The following is a 16,218-nucleotide window of genomic DNA, read 5'->3' on the forward strand; positions in this document are numbered from 1 at the left end:
GTTGTTTGTTCAGTAGAAAGTAATTAAGATACGAGAGATGCATTAATATTTTATATTTTTCTCACTTTTTTCTTCATTATTCACTTTTGCATGGAATGGGCCGAAGTCAGTTTCGGTATTTTGAGTTGAGTTTAGACTGAAGGGGACCGGTGAAGAGGTAGAGATTCGGAGTTGAGAGTGTAGTAAACTTGTAGGGCGAAATTTGAAGTTTTCCCTAATATTAATAATTATTATTGTTATATCTAAACAAAATGTTGGAATAAATACAACAACTAAAAAGGGTATGCTGAATCCTTAATCATAAAATTCTCATAAAATTGGATAGGATTGGAAAGAAATGGGGATACATAACACTCTAATATGAGAAATTTGGACTATTTACTCATACCAAACCCTAACTTTTATTCCTCTACTAAAATAGAACCAAAATTTACATTAAACTACATGAATAAACACATAAATGACAGCTAAAAGAGCACGAATCTATATACTACGCACATTGAAGCATAATATATGAACTCAAACGTGAAAAATATGGATTAATCGAACAATAACAACAAATTATTCCTTGTGGGCATTTCATCGAACACTTGATGGGCATTAATGATTGACGCATCAATTAATTCTCAAAAAGTGTGAGAGATTAACCTATAAGTGGTCATTGGATTCAATGGCGACGATCCACAAAGGGAGAGAGAGAGAGAGAGAGAGAGAGAGAGAGAGAGAGAGAGAGAGAAATTAGGGTTTTTTTTTTCCCAGGGGAATTAGGGTTTTTATTTTTAATATATATTTTTTTAGGTATATATGAAGGGTTCGAAACTTCGAATAAGAGATGGTGTAGAGAGCGTAGTAGGTAAGGCCTAGACCCAGATCACCACGTCACCATGGACCGTACAATAAAATGTAAATTTTTTATCTTCATCACCATCAAATGCAAATAAAAAAAAATTATATGTTTATAACATACTATTTAAAAAATTCATTAGATTCATCACCAATATAAATAAAATACTTTTTAAATTTTAAAAATGTTGAAAAAAAAATCTTTTAAAATACTAATTTTAAAGTGGGATAAAAAAGATAATGATGTGGTAAACTTGGTCTAGCCAGTATTTTCCGATAATTCCCATATTGTTTCCCAACAAATTGTAATAAAATCGAATAAAAAAATTAAATTAATAAAAATATTATGTTTTATCTAAAATTAGGAAAAGAAAATACTTCTTTGGGAAGGAAAAGGAAAAAAAAAAAAAACAAGAAATATTTTAAAATATGCCTACGCAGATAGGATCAGTTAGAAAATTTAGTTAATCATAGATAAAATATTTAACCCTGGTTACTTGTTGAACGCATGTTGATTTCCTATTCAATTTTCTCTATGATTTTTTTCTTATTTTGTTCAAAAAAATATTTAGGAAAAAAGGAGTGAGAGAAAAGGTTGTAACAATGGTGGATTTGGTTGGATTTTAAAGAGGAAGAAGATGACCGTTCAAAATTTTTTAGGGGGACATTTCTGTACGATTATAAAATTGACAATTTACTTATCTATTATTAAAAAATAAACTATTATTTAGCGGCAACAAACCAGAGAGACAAATATGAATATCACTAAACTTTTATAAAGACAACATAAGAAAATTAAATTTTATAAAAAAATATTTGTAATTCGCTATGTTTAACGAGAGCTGTTGTATGTAATTAACCCTAAAAATAACTACTCATGCAAAAATGTAAACTATATAATTGTTAATACAAACATTCATTTATTTATTAACCTCTTTGTTGGCACCAAACACATTTTTACACTTGTAGTAGAGAGAGAATGGTGAAGAACAAAAGCTTCTTCAAAGTGCCCATTTCTCTCTCCTCTCTCTCCTTTTGTATTTTATTTCTTTTTTCTCTGTAAAATAACTTTAATTTGCTTTTTTTGTGTATGTGAATTTTACGTGACCCAGTTCCACATATTTATACGTGATTATTATGGATCTTTATTAACGATTAATTATTATAAAAAATTTAAACAGTAATGTAGTTTAGATTTTGATATATTATAAGTGAGTATATATATATAAAATAAAGTTGAGAAAATATATATAGATATATTTTATTTATTTGTATATATCATTAGGCTTAGACTTGACAAACAGGCTAGTTGGGTAACCTGCAGATGGGTCATTATACCCGCGGGTTACTTGGACATAGGTAAAATTTATCCGCAAATTTTTGGGTAGCCAACATCTTTACCCATACCCGCCGGCGGGTGGGCGGGTGGGTATGCCGATAACCTGCAATTTTTTTTCTTTTTGTCTCTTATATTTTTTAAATGCAAATACATATATATAAGTTTTAAAAATATAACATAACTCATTATTTAAAATATCATAACATACAATAAAAATATTTAAAGTCTTAAAATAAAAAAATTTCGTAATATAAAAGACGCGATAAGAAATTATGGTTAGAATTTTTAGGATGGATAAATAAAAATATATGTATTTTAATTAAGAAAATATATTTTTTAATTAAAAAATATATATGCGGGTATCCATGGGTACTCGCGGGTTACCCAAAATGCACACAGCTTAATGGGTACCCACTCATTTTACCCGTAATCTTTTAGGTTCGAAAAGTTGATACTCATACCAGCAAATTTGCGGGTAACCCACGGGCACCCGCGAGTATGGGTCGAGATTGCCAGGTCTAATTAGGCTTAATTAGGTAAAAATGTATTGAAGTACCCAATAATAGAGTATTTTGAAATGGGTCCTTCAATATTTTTTAATTTGTTTTATGATAATCCTTTGATTTTATGATTGTTTCTATTTAATGCGAAAAATTACTTTCGTGAGTAAAATTGACTATAATTATTACATTTAATTTGTAAAAATTAATTTTCGGTACCGTAGAAATTAATTTTGATGTAAAAAATCTGTATTGTCGGCATGTATTCTTTATTATTTTTCGGCTATTTTTTAAATTATGAAAATATAAACTAAGGGGGGTCAATTGTAAAATTGTAAAAGTTTAGGTGAGAAATATAAATTTTAAAAAGTTTAGATAGTTTTGTATAAATAGGTGAAAATTTGGATATTTCAAGTGTATTTAAATCCTAAATAAAATCTCTTTCCATATTAAGATAAAAACATTATCAAAATATATATGTATATATATATATATATATATAAATTTATTTAGATTATAACATACATGAACAAAGTTTTGAGATATAGTTTAAATTTATTTGTTATTTATTTTAGGATTTGGATGTTTTAAATTCATTTATTTGTATCATAAATAAACCTAAGTAAAAAATGTTTAGAGGTACCCCATTATTGGCAAGTTTCAAAAGGACCCTCTATTTTTTTTTTCCTTTTTCATTTTTTGTGGTGGTCCTTAATTTAACCTTTAGTTATTTTGATTTGAGTAATTTTGAAACTTAATTTAAGAATTATTATAAAAATAAAAGAATCAAAAATTTAGAATTCTAATTTAATTTGATTAAAACAAACTAAATCAAAAGAATCAGAAGTTCGAGGATGTCCTAATAAAATTCTAATTTAATTTAATTTGTTTTCATGCGGGTTTTCAAAATCCAAATTCAAACCCGAAACCTGAAGTCGAATCCGACGAATTTTGAAAGTTTATATCCAAAACCGAACCTGAAAAACTAGAATCCCGAATTCGAAACAATTAATTTCTTCACCATATTTGGGAACATATTATATTAAAGTCTATTTTTTTTTTAAATACAAATTCAAATATAACATCAAACATCTGTATATATTATATAATGTAAAATCAACTCGGGTTCGGGTTGAGTTCGGATTAAGATACTAAAAATTGAAGGTTATCCTAAAAACATATTATTCAAATTGAAAAAAATGAACTGAATCATTTTTTACAACTTAGAAAAATAAGAATTGAGAAAGGATGAAAACAAAGCCTAAAGTTTCCAAACAACTACTTTTTCAACACTCCCATTATTGAAACCCCCCTAAAGAATCAAATCCTAAACCCTAATAAACCACTTATTTCTACAATTGTCCCGTAAAAACCCCCAAAAAATAAATTCATGGCAATAATAAAACTTAAAAAAGAAAAATGACGCCTAATTAGGGTTTCCGCCTTGCTACTTTCACCACTAGAGGACTCCGCACGTAGCGTTTTCCGTCCGACCACACCAATACCCCGAAAACATAATCTGAGGCCGCGGCACGATTTTCGACCTTCAGAGTGACCTGAAACTTTTTCTCCTCGCCCACAGAATCAAATTTCAGGCTCTTCGGACGGACTGCTATTTGAATCGCTTTAGGTGGTCTGACCCGAACTGTGTACGTGCCCGGGGGTCCGACGTTTTTCACGGTACGGCTAACCGTGATCGAGCCCGACAGGTTCGGGACAGTGATCGAAGGGTAGTTGAAGTCCTCAAGTCGGATCGGTTTGGCCGGACATTTGTACGGTGCGGTGCCGGTTGTGAACAAGGCCAGTTGATCCGCCTTGTAGCCTAGGGCGCACAAGAAGTTCAAGTAATCGGACGTGGTTAGGTCGTAAACGAGACCCGGGTCCATGGCCCGATTCGGTCGAACATGGCCTGAACCGTAACTAAACGGTGTGGCCCGAACAAATGACGAGTTCAGCATCGGTTCTTCCTTGTTGTCTCGTGTTCTCGCTGCAAATAAATAAAATAAAATTATAAAAATTTATAAAAAAATTGATTCTAATAAAAGAATAATAATAATAATAATAATACCGAATATAAAAATTATATAATCGTATGCGGAGTAAAATTATCATAATGCCCCAGTTCGCAATTTTGACACCAATGATTTGACCTTTTACCTTCTAAGTAACTTTTGTATTTATATCCCTTAGAGATTATCTAAGTGCAAATACATCCTGTAAAAAAATTTATAAAATATTATACTATATATGGTTGTCTTAAAAATTAAATATTGTATTATCCAGTATCATATTTAATTATAAAATACTGATTTTTAAACAATATTAAGTAGGTATAAGTTTTCAAGTTTTAATTTTTATTATAGAACATAAAATCTACAAAATCTATCATGAATAAAATTATTATAAATTACATTAATCAAAAAAAAAATCTAGAAGTTTGATCAAAATCGGACTAGTTCACCATTTCGCTGGTTGAGACATCAGTTTGAATAGTTTAAAGCGGACTTTTGGCTTATCTGATTCAAAAGAATGAACCGAACCGTTTTTTTTAAAGCGTGTCACGGTCGAATCGGCCGGAACGTCCCGAATTTTAAATTTTAAAATATCGAGAAAAAGAGTATAAGTATAATTTTCGTGAAATATTCTTACCGCTGGTCATGATAGCCGATTTGATTGCCGCAGGGCTCCAACGAGGGTACAGGGTCTTGAGAAGCCCGACGACGCCGGAAATGTGAGGGCACGACATGGAGGTGCCCGAGTCCGAGTTGAACGAGACGCGGCGGTGGTCGAACGCGAGCCCGGTCGGGGACGACGCTCTCGTATACGCGGCGATCACGCTAACGCCGGGTGCGGTGATATCGGGCTTTTTAAATAAAAAATAATTATAAGTAAATTTAGCACAAAATAAATAAATTGAAATTTAGTTAAAATTGCATAAAGAAATACATGAATTATACAATTTTCTTTTCTTTTTTTTTTTTTAAACAAATCTTTAAAGGAATGTAAATAGAGGGGGACAAAGAAAATTAAAAATAGTTGAGGGGGGTCTCTCCATACATTTTTTTTTACTTAATAATAATTTTAACAAACCTTGAGGATCTCAGGGTTAACTGTGTTTGGCCCTTGTGAGGAAAATGCAGCCATGAATGGGGCTGGTTTTGTGTTGAGCTCTGTTATTGCTTTGGTGATGTATCCATGAGGTGACCTAAAAAATTTAAAAATAAAAAAAATTAAAGCAAAATTAGAAAAAAAAAAAAAAACTAGGTTCAATGAAAAACAAAAACACTAATCATTTGATTTTAATTCTCGTAAAGAAAGAGCGAAAAAGATAATATATAACAATAATAATTCGTTGGGCCCAAAATGCTTAAACCCAGTTATTATTACTAAGGTGGAGTTCTCTTATATATCCAATGACAATCCATTCACAGATATAGTATCAATTATTCATTATTTTTTCAGTTCGTGTGATCATTTACTATTCTTTGTGGGTAAAAACGTGCAGAACTTACTTAAACTAGGGGACATTTTGAATCGACTAGTCGATCTTTCAAAATTTTAATTTTTCTAATCCGACCTTGCAATTTGTTCGATTTGAGTCGGTCGACGATACTTTGACTTAAAAATTTAAGCTGATTGCTTGCGCTATTGACTTTATAGTTGTGAGAATTGTATAAACTACGATAACTAAACTTGTAAATATAATCAAAATTTTGAAAGATTGGATAGTCGATTCAAGACAATGCATAGTTTAGATAAGCTTTGATCGTTGTTACCTCATTTGTGTTTAAGGAGTGATCGATGAACAGTTATGACTGAGCCTTTGAGACGAGCTTTGAGGACTGATTATTACTTACTGAGTCGACTGGAGGTAGGAGAAGAGGACTTTGCCGTCGGAGTAGGTGATGTGGGTCGCGGGGAGGACATGTGCGTCGGCGATGATCTCGTTCCCGGTCGTGACATCGTTGGCAAGAACCATCCCTGCCCCGCCGGCCTCGAGCACTGCCTCCCCTTTCTCCACCCTCGCGTTTATCCCTCGCAGGCACACGACTATCTTATCTTTCACCTTTTTTGGGTCCAGAGACCCCAAGAAGCACAACTCCCTGCATCAGCACACACAAATTCGACAAATTTGAGTTTAAATCAATTTGAATTCAAATTTTTTGCGCGTATACGCGTGCAAATTCTTGAATTACATGAACACCCCTACAAACCCTAAAATATAAATAGGCATATCTTTCTTTAAAATATTCATAAATCTAAAATGGAAAGGGGGATTGTGATTGGGGGATTTGATGCTTACGCGTCGTTCTCCGATTGGTTCGCGGCCTTGGCATCCTTGGAGCTAACCATTGGGTACAGTTTATTCTTAGCCAATCTAGTGGGTGAAAGGCTCTGCCCCTGTTAAATAAAATTTTATTTAGTACATTTAATAAAATAATCACTACAAAAGATTTTTTTTTTTTTTTTTTTTTTGAAGGGTGGCAATGTATCGGGTCAAATCGGATCATTCGAAAGCCGACCCAACCCATCAATCAGTTAAATTTTCGAAACACTATCCTCCCCAGCGGGAAATGACCAAATATATGTCAGCAAAAAGTTAAATATCGGGTTGGACTGGCCGATTCGACCAGTTCTACCATGACCCAGTCTATAAAGCAATTTGGTTATACTCTTTAAACCATATAAGTCAAAAAATTCGCTTTGAATTGTTCGAACCAGTGGTTCGATCATCAAATTGGTGAACCGGTCGGTTTTAATCAAGTCATATTAATATCCAATAATTTAAGCTGATTTGATTGTTGTTAGGATAAATTAGTCTTATATAGGAAATAAAACTTGAAAATTTATGTCTACTTAATATCGTCTATAAATCAGTATTTTTATAATTAGATATGATGCTCGAATAAAATATATAGTTTTCCTATATTATAAAATTAAAAATAATAATTAAATATTTATGACACTATGTATTCTTGGTTTTGACTTGTCAAGTTATTAAATTTTAGAAACACTATCTTGCCTAATCATTACCATCAGTCAGAAACGACTGAACATATCAACTAACCAGGACTTCTCAAAGCAGATGATCCAAAACTGATCCAAAAAGTTCGAGTCAAAAATTATAAACCCTAGAAAAGACAGCAGAAGAAACAAATTCCTACCTTAAGTTTTTTATCACCGAATATAGCGTACGCGGGGAACTCCCTATCCATCGTGCTTGCGCCGACCGTGAATATCCACGGCGCGGTGTTCGACACCGACCCGGGCATTGGGCCGGAGTTGCCGGCCGAGCATGAGACGGTGATGCCTTTCCGAACGGCGTGGAACGACCCGATTGCCAGCCCGTCGTCAAAGAAGCTGTCGGGGTTGCCGCCCAGGGAGACGGAGATGACGCCCACACCGTCGTGGATGGCAGCGTCGAAGGCCGCAAGGATGTCAGCGTCAAAGCACTCGCTACCGTTGACCGGCGGCCAGCAAACCTAGCCATAGCCAGAAAATAAAAACAAACACAAAAGGAAGTATAAAGTTATTGTCAATTTGAGATTCACGAAAAATATCGTAAAAAATCAAATAGAATTATTAGAATTGAAAATAAATATTATAGAATTGTTATTTTTATATCGAAAAAGTTGACTTTAACCCGTCGACTAACAGAGAGAGAGAGAGAGAAAGGAATAGATTTACTAGATTTTATATATCTTTTTGCTACCTTGTAGGCAACGACGCGGGCGCGGGGTGAGCCGCCCTTAGCGGTGCCGTTGCCATACCCAAAGACATTGGCACCGGGGACGAAGGACCCCCCGGCGGTGGAGAGCGTGTGCGTGCCGTGGCCGTCGGTGTCGCGCGGCGTGTCGAAGGTCGAGTTCAACCCACCAACGAATGCGGCGTAGCCTTTGTTGAAGTACCGCGCCCCAATCAGTTTCCTTCAGTATGCGACAGTCGTTAAAACTATTGATATATACATAAATATATATGTGAAAGTTCAGAAACTGAAATATTTAAGTGAAAACTAGTGCAATAATGGAATAGTGCTGGGATTATTCATACATTTTACCTATTTTACGAATATAACATTTTTACTTTTTATTCAAATTTAAATTAGAGTATTTGGGATTCCCCGCAGTTTGGATTCTCTCCACAACACAAATTTTTGGATTTTCTAATTTTGAAACACTCTAAAATTTACTAAGATAATGAAAAGCTGAAACATAAGTAGGACTAAATAAGGCCATAAAAAAATAATAGGCTTAATTAATTGCACTCTACTATATTGTACATTAGTGTTATTTTTATTTGCTATATTATATAATTTTTTTTTTGCCAAAGACACCATGATATTATTGTATTTTATTAATCCCCACATTGTGTATTAAATTTTTTTTTATTTTTCTACTACATACTATTTTTTTTTTTCTCATAGATATCACTAAACTATTTTTTTTTTAGCCAATATTTATGTTAACAAATCTTAGATAAAAATTTTTATATATTTTATTATATTTTATTACGTTTAACGTCAAAATGAGTTTAATATATATACTTAATCACTTTTAATGAGTACTTTTAACTGCTTTTATATATATTTATAGGTTTATTGCGTATAGTGTAGGAATAGAACTTTTGAAATAAAAAAAATAGTACATTATATAAAGTGAAAAAAAAAATCTGCAAAATACAGTATATATAATATAATTAAGCCTAATAATAATCAAAATAAAACAATTGACTAGGTTACTATCAAACACACATAAACATACAAAAAAAGAAATAAAATAAAATAAAATAAAATATTTTGGCATCATAGTCTTAGGAAAATATTTTAATGGGTCTCAAGATTCAAAAGGAATTAATGTTGTGGATCTCAAAGTCAAAGATGCATAAAATTAGTATTTTTAATGTGTTGGGGATTTGCCATAGCTTCTAGAACAATTAGTTGGATCTAGAAATTTAAGGTGTTTTAGTTGTTCAAGAAAAATAAAATGTCCTAGTTGTTAAATAAAAATTTTCTTCCTCCTTTTATTGACTATTTCCATTCCCTTGATTGAGAAACCCTAGAAAAATAATATAGATTTTAAAAAATGCATGAAGAACCCCTCAACTATATGCCATTTTGAAAAAGACACCTACACTCTATCTTATTCTTATTTTAGTTATTATATTTTGTTAGAATATTAATAGATTTTACTTAAAATTATAATAATAGTTTCATGACATTGGTCAAATGATAAGGAACTACCAAAAAAAACAAACACTAATTTATTAATTTCATGAGAATGACACTTCTCTAATTTATTTTCCTTTTGAATGAAAGGTACTATATGTGATGACATGTTTTTCACATTTGTTTATTTTATTTTTTATAACATGCTAATTAAGGGACTAATTGTAAAAATTTAAGTTGAGTTCCTAATATTACCTAACCATATATCCTTGTAGTAAACAACATGATCAATTTCATTAAAGCTTATTTATTTTATCGCCACTGTTTAATACAATTGATTAGATCTCAAATCGTAGATCTACATGTTTGGATTCTATCTCCTACTTAGAAATGTAAATGGAGTCAGTTTTTGAGAGGAGGCAGATTTGGGACACGTAAAATTTTTATCTTTTTTTTTTTTTGTCTCAGCTTACTGTTTCAATGAAAGCGGGAGCGAATTCTTAGCTGATTTTTGACAGATCTAGATGAGTGATAAAAAAAAAGAAGAAATCTCCTATCTCCCGCGCTATTTTTTTGGCGAATTGGGAAAGATTTCGACATGTTATCATTTCCTATATTTTTGGCTTCTATTTACTGCCCCATTCTAAACGGATCGGGCACGGGGCAGAAGCTTCACCAACCCAGATCCATTTACATCGCTACTCCTACTTTGTGCCTTAAAAAAAAAGAAAAAAAAAAAGAAAAAAAAGGAAGATGATACAGCCTCTGACCTTTTAGGAGAGTAAAATATGTGAATAGTTTAGAAGTAATTATTGCAAAATAAAAAACAAAAAAAAATGCAAACACAGTGAAAATTATTTTATAGTATTACTATATTTTGTTCTTCTATATATTAAACCCAAGATAATTAAAAAGTAAGCAACTAATGATGGACATGGTGCAGGTGCATCATCTTTTAATAAAAATGTTAAGTTTTCAATGCAAATTAAGTAATAATAAATAAAATAAAATAAAGGAAAATAGAAAAATAAGATGAAAATTAATAATCACATATAAATGAATTACCATCTACATTTAATGAGTTTGGGACTTCCCATATATATTAATAATCACATATAAAAATGTTAAGTTTTCAAGGTTTTTTGTTTAATCTCCAACTCTCTTTAACTATATATAAGCAAAATAATACTTAGTAAAAAGCAATACATAGTAGGTAACAAATTAAAATGTAGTAATATGTGCATTTCATGATAATTTTTTAAAATTTTTTCATACGTTTCATACCGTTACGACAACATACTAGTACATGCAGAGAGAGAGAGAGAGAGAGAGAGAGAGAGAGAGAGAGAGAGAGAGAGAGAGATCAACATGTATGAATTTATTTATGCAGTACAGACAAGATATTAAGAGATATCAATAAGAGAGATCTAAAAATTTTTTCACATGAAAAGGATTGTATACTAATGCATGCACAAAAAGAGAGAGATCAGAATGCAAGAATTTATTTATGCAGTACAGACGGGATTGATATCAATAAGAGAGATCTAAAGAATGCGCACGCGCACGCACACAAAGAGAGAGAGAGAGAGAGAGAGAGAGAGAGATCAGAATGTACGAATTTATTTATACAGTACTGATAAAATATTAAGGAATATCAATAAGAGAAATCTAAAAAAAAAAGTATCTGAAAACGACGGCATACTAATACATGCACAAAGAGAGATAGAGAGAGAGAGAGGGATCAGGATGCACAGATTCATTTATACAATAAAGACCAATACGAATAAGAAAGGTCAAAAGGAGTTCCCATATGAAGAAAACTATGTATATACTGAAATATATGCCTAAACACAGACAGATGATCAGATTATAAAGACACAGGATAGCACTGACCAAACATTAGGTATACCCAACCATAAGAGGGGGCCCAAAGAATTTTCCATATGAAAAGGACTATATAATGCAATATGCCTAGAGAGAGAGAGAGAGAGAGAGAGAGAGAGAGAGAGAGAGAGAAAAGAAAAGAAAAAAAAAAACACCACTTAACTTACTCTCGAACAAAAGACTATAAAATTCCCCCGTGTTACATACAAAAATTTTCGATTCTTTTTTATCATATGTTTGTCTATAAATATCTTCCTAAAAAAATATATATATAAAATCGAAAAGAATAACAAAATAAACCTCTCACACACACACACCAACACCGTCCACACACCGGACTTAGACTCTCGAAATTCCTACTCCCTAACCCGGGTTAGGGAAGTTTCACCTTCCCTTAGACGGTCTTACTGAAACTATTCTCGAAGAGAACGTTATCCACACATACAGGAGGGGGGGGGGGGGAGAGAGAGAGAGAGAGAGAGAGAGAGAGAGAGAGAGAGAGAGAGAGAGAGAGAGAGAGAGAGAGAGAGAGAGAGAGAGAGAGAGAGAGAGAGAGAGAGAGAGAGAGAGAGAGAGAGAGAGAGAGAGAGAGAGAGAGAGAGAGAGAGAGAGAGAGAGAGAGAGAGAGAGAGAGAGAGAGAGAGAGAGAGAGAGAGAGAGAGAGAGAGAGAGAGAGAGAGAGAGAGAGAGAGAGAGAGAGAGAGAGAGAGAGAGAGAGAGAGAGAGAGAGAGAGAGAGAGAGAGAGAGAGAGAGAGAGAGAGAGAGAGAGAGAGAGAGAGAGAGAGAGAGAGAGAGAGAGAGAGAGAGAGAGAGAGAGAGAGAGAGAGAGAGAGAGAGAGAGAGAGAGAGAGNCAAAAACATACATTCAATTCACCCCACAAAAAAAAAAAGACTAAAATATAGAAAATTCTTCTCCAAATGTCTATTTTTTATTTTCTTTTTAACTTTCGAAACTTATATTTTACGCCTTTAAAATTTTTAAAAAATAAACTTTTATTCAGTTCACAAAAAAAAGGGTTAAAATATAGAAAATTTTTATATAAATATCTTTTTTTTTTTCTGCCTTTCAAAAATTAACATTTCTTCCCCTAAAAATTTCATAAAAGGAGTTACGGTATTAATGAAAAGAACGCAAAACCCTTATTTTTTATATAAGAAGAAAAAAACTTTTTAAATGTATTTGTCATTTCCAAAAATATTTTGGTATAAATAAAAAAGTAGAAGGAATCATGACAGAACCTGAAGATAGGGACTAAATATATCAACTTAAAATCTTAAAAAGATAAAATATAAATTTTTGAAAGTTATATAAAAGAATAAAAAGAATAGGTATTTATAGGGAGATTTTCTATACGCCAGCAAAGAAAAAAGAAAGAGTTTAAATATGCGGAGAACCCCTCAAGTATAGGGTTTCTTGAAACAGGCCACTCAACTTTTATGGTTTTTTAATTTGAGTTTTGTTAAATTTAATAGCTCAACTAAAGGCCATTTTTGAGGTGGGCACCACAACTTTAATATTTTTTTTCTAATTTAAATTTGAGTTATTTTAGCTAGTTAAATTGAAAATTTTGTTACATTTAATGGCTCTGTTGGCTATTAGCACTAATATATTTAATTTTATTTATTTATTAAAAAAGGATTAAAAAGTTTAAAACTAATGACTTATCTGTGAATTTGATAAAATGTTTTATTTGTTTAACTAAAATCACTGAATTCTAAAACATCAAAAGTTTTAAAAAATATGGACCAAGAAAATGAAAGCTTTAGTTGAGGTGGTCTCCATACATTTGTACCCAATAAATAAATAAATAAATAAATAAAAGCTCAAAAAGAACAAGAAAAAGATGTAGGATAAAAAGATGTACCAAAAAAGAAATTCGAAAAGTTAAAAAGAGAAAAAAGAAAAGAAGTTCTTTTTTTTAAGAAAAAAGAACAAATAAAAATTGGCTTTGTCAAAGAAGGACCCTCTCACTATTCTTTATATATGCTCTAGTGGTCCAATTTAAAGTCAACCCATGCACATGTGCAACAAATAAATAAATAAATAAATAAATGAACAACCCTTCAATTATAGGATATTTTGAAAATGGCCCCCCGCTCAACTTCTTTTTTTCTTTAAAAAATTGAGAATCGAATTGAGTCTCTCAAATTCATCAGTAATTTAACCAATTTCGATAAATTTAAACACTTTTTAGCTGAGTTAATAGCTGACAACAAGTCAGAAGCAGAAGAGGTCTCAATCACAAAAATAAAAGTTGAGGGGGTCTCCATGCATTTTTACCTAAGAAAATATTATTAGGGAAGGAAGGGGGTTTTCCTCAAATAGCCCAAAAGAAAGGGAGTAAAGTGAAAAAATGAGACTTCTAGAACTCTTTCCTCTTTCTCTCACCACTTTTTGTGGTCAATTAATAATTATTTAAACAAACAAAAACAATTGCTATTAATTATTAATTAATGTGACAAAAAGTACATTATTCAAAAGCAATGTAGCATCCAAAAAGCAACTTGATTAATTAGGGCAAAAAATTTGTTGCATTTTTGTACTTTTCCCAAAGATGTAATTTAATTTTTTATTAGAAATTAAAGATCATCTTCGAAGTTTTAAAAATTAAAAATAAATTATATACTATTTTTTTAGTTAATTTTAATCAACCAATTATTTCTAATGACTCAAATGCCCTTAGATATAATCCAAGCATTCAAAAGAAAGAGGGGCAATTGAGTCATTTAGCTTCGACAAAACCGAAAATTGTTAAGAAAAATTAGAGTCATTGAAAAATTTATATAGTTTATATTTTTTTTTGAAACTTTTCAAACTTTAGAAAATAATATATAGTTGGTCAAAAGAGAAAAAAAAAAAACAAATATCATGAAATATACAAAAATAATTTGTAAACCTATTAAAATTAGTGTAACTCTATAATACACATGAATTATTTGTAATCCTATTAAAATTAGTGCAACTCAATAATGACCTCAAAAAATAAGGAAAAAAAACATCATGAAATACACATGAATAATAATTTGTAAACTTATTAAAATTAGTGCAACTCTATAATGACCTAAAAAAAAAAAGAAAAATAAACATTATGAAATACACATAAATAATAATTTGCAAACCTATTAAAATTAGTGCAACTCTATAATAACCTCCAAAAAAAAAAAGAAGAAAAAAATAATCATGAAATGCACATAAATAATTTTTAAACCTATTAAAATTAGTGCAACTCCATAAAAACCTCAAAAAAAAAAGAAGAAAAAAAAATCATAAAATACACATAAATGATTTGTAAGCCTATTAAAATTAGTGCAACTTTATAATAACCTCCAAAAAAAAAAAAGAAGAAGAAAAAAAAAAAATCTTGAAATGCACATAACTAGCTAATTTGCAAACCAATTAAAACTAGTGCATTTTTATCCACAATGACCTCTAAAAAACAAGGAAAAAAAAAGGAGAAAAAAAGGGGAGAAAATAAAAGTTACAACAATAATATAATAATAAAATGAATTAATTTTCAAAAAGCAAATAAAAAATTACCAGTATCAAGGTTTGCAATAATGGTGTCCTCTCCAAACCTTGCCCTAGTCCACAGTGAGTCCCCTGCAACTGCACCTGCAACTGCACCTGCACCATCTCTCTCCAACCCCATGAATTTCCATGATCTTGTTGTGTGTAGCTTGTGCCCTCTATTTGGAAACACTGATACCACCCCAGGGTACTCTACCAGAAAAAAAAAAAAAGAAAAAAAAATTATGATCATCATAAGATTGAGGCATTGATCATAAAAGTGATAGATAGATATGTTGATATATATATATTTGCGTACTTGCGATTGCGTTCGCCGTATCCTCTTCGAGCATCGCCGCGAATCCGTTGATGTAATTTGTGTAGGAGTAGAATATGGCATCTTGGGCCTCCTTGTTGCTGCATTGTGGTTAGATGTAAGTAAATATATGATGTTTTATTTGTATTTAAAAGAGATGATAATGAAAGAAGTAGTGTTGCTAACTACTACTTACTCTCCTAAAACAGAGGAGAGGAGATCATAGTGAGACTCTGTTACTCTTTTGTTGTATGATTCTTCTTCTTCTCCTTCTACTTCTGAAGGAGACTCCCTTGCACCATGGATGTGGTCTCCAAGGTACACCACATAGGACTACAACATCAAAATTAGAAACTTTATTTTTTTCCTTAATGGAAAGAGAGAGATTAAAAGAAAAAATTTATATTCAAGATGCAGCACCAAAAGAAAAAAAAAAAAGGAAAAAAAAAGAAAAGGAGAAGAAACAGAGGAGGTGTTGTTATTGTACCTTTTTAGATGCATAAATGGGCCTCTGTAGAAGAAGAAGGGAGAGGAAAAAGGCAAAGAGAAGTGTGGTTGATGATCTCCTCATCTCTCTCTCTCTCTCTCTCTCTTGTTTCTCTCTCTACTTTGGCCTTGTGTAGAGAGATGTAGAGAGAGAGAGATGTAGAGAGATGTGTATG

At 31.7% G+C, this 16,218-nt stretch overlaps 1 protein-coding gene across 1 annotated transcript; it reads right to left on the minus strand.

Annotated features, from left to right (window-relative positions):
• Positions 3,832-16,218, minus strand: LOC109725081 (subtilisin-like protease SBT5.3; the record flags this gene model as incomplete). Its single annotated transcript, XM_020254141.1, is given in 11 exon segments — positions 3,832-4,669; positions 5,332-5,545; positions 5,773-5,887; positions 6,540-6,785; positions 6,986-7,083; positions 7,848-8,165; positions 8,396-8,609; positions 15,346-15,453; positions 15,560-15,657; positions 15,753-15,889; positions 16,044-16,218. Coding segments are annotated over 11 exon segments (2,189 nt in total), but the record flags the coding sequence as incomplete, so codon positions are not given.

This window comes from Ananas comosus, linkage group 19, assembly GCF_001540865.1.
Source record: "Ananas comosus cultivar F153 linkage group 19, ASM154086v1, whole genome shotgun sequence".
NCBI lineage: Eukaryota > Viridiplantae > Streptophyta > Magnoliopsida > Poales > Bromeliaceae > Ananas > Ananas comosus.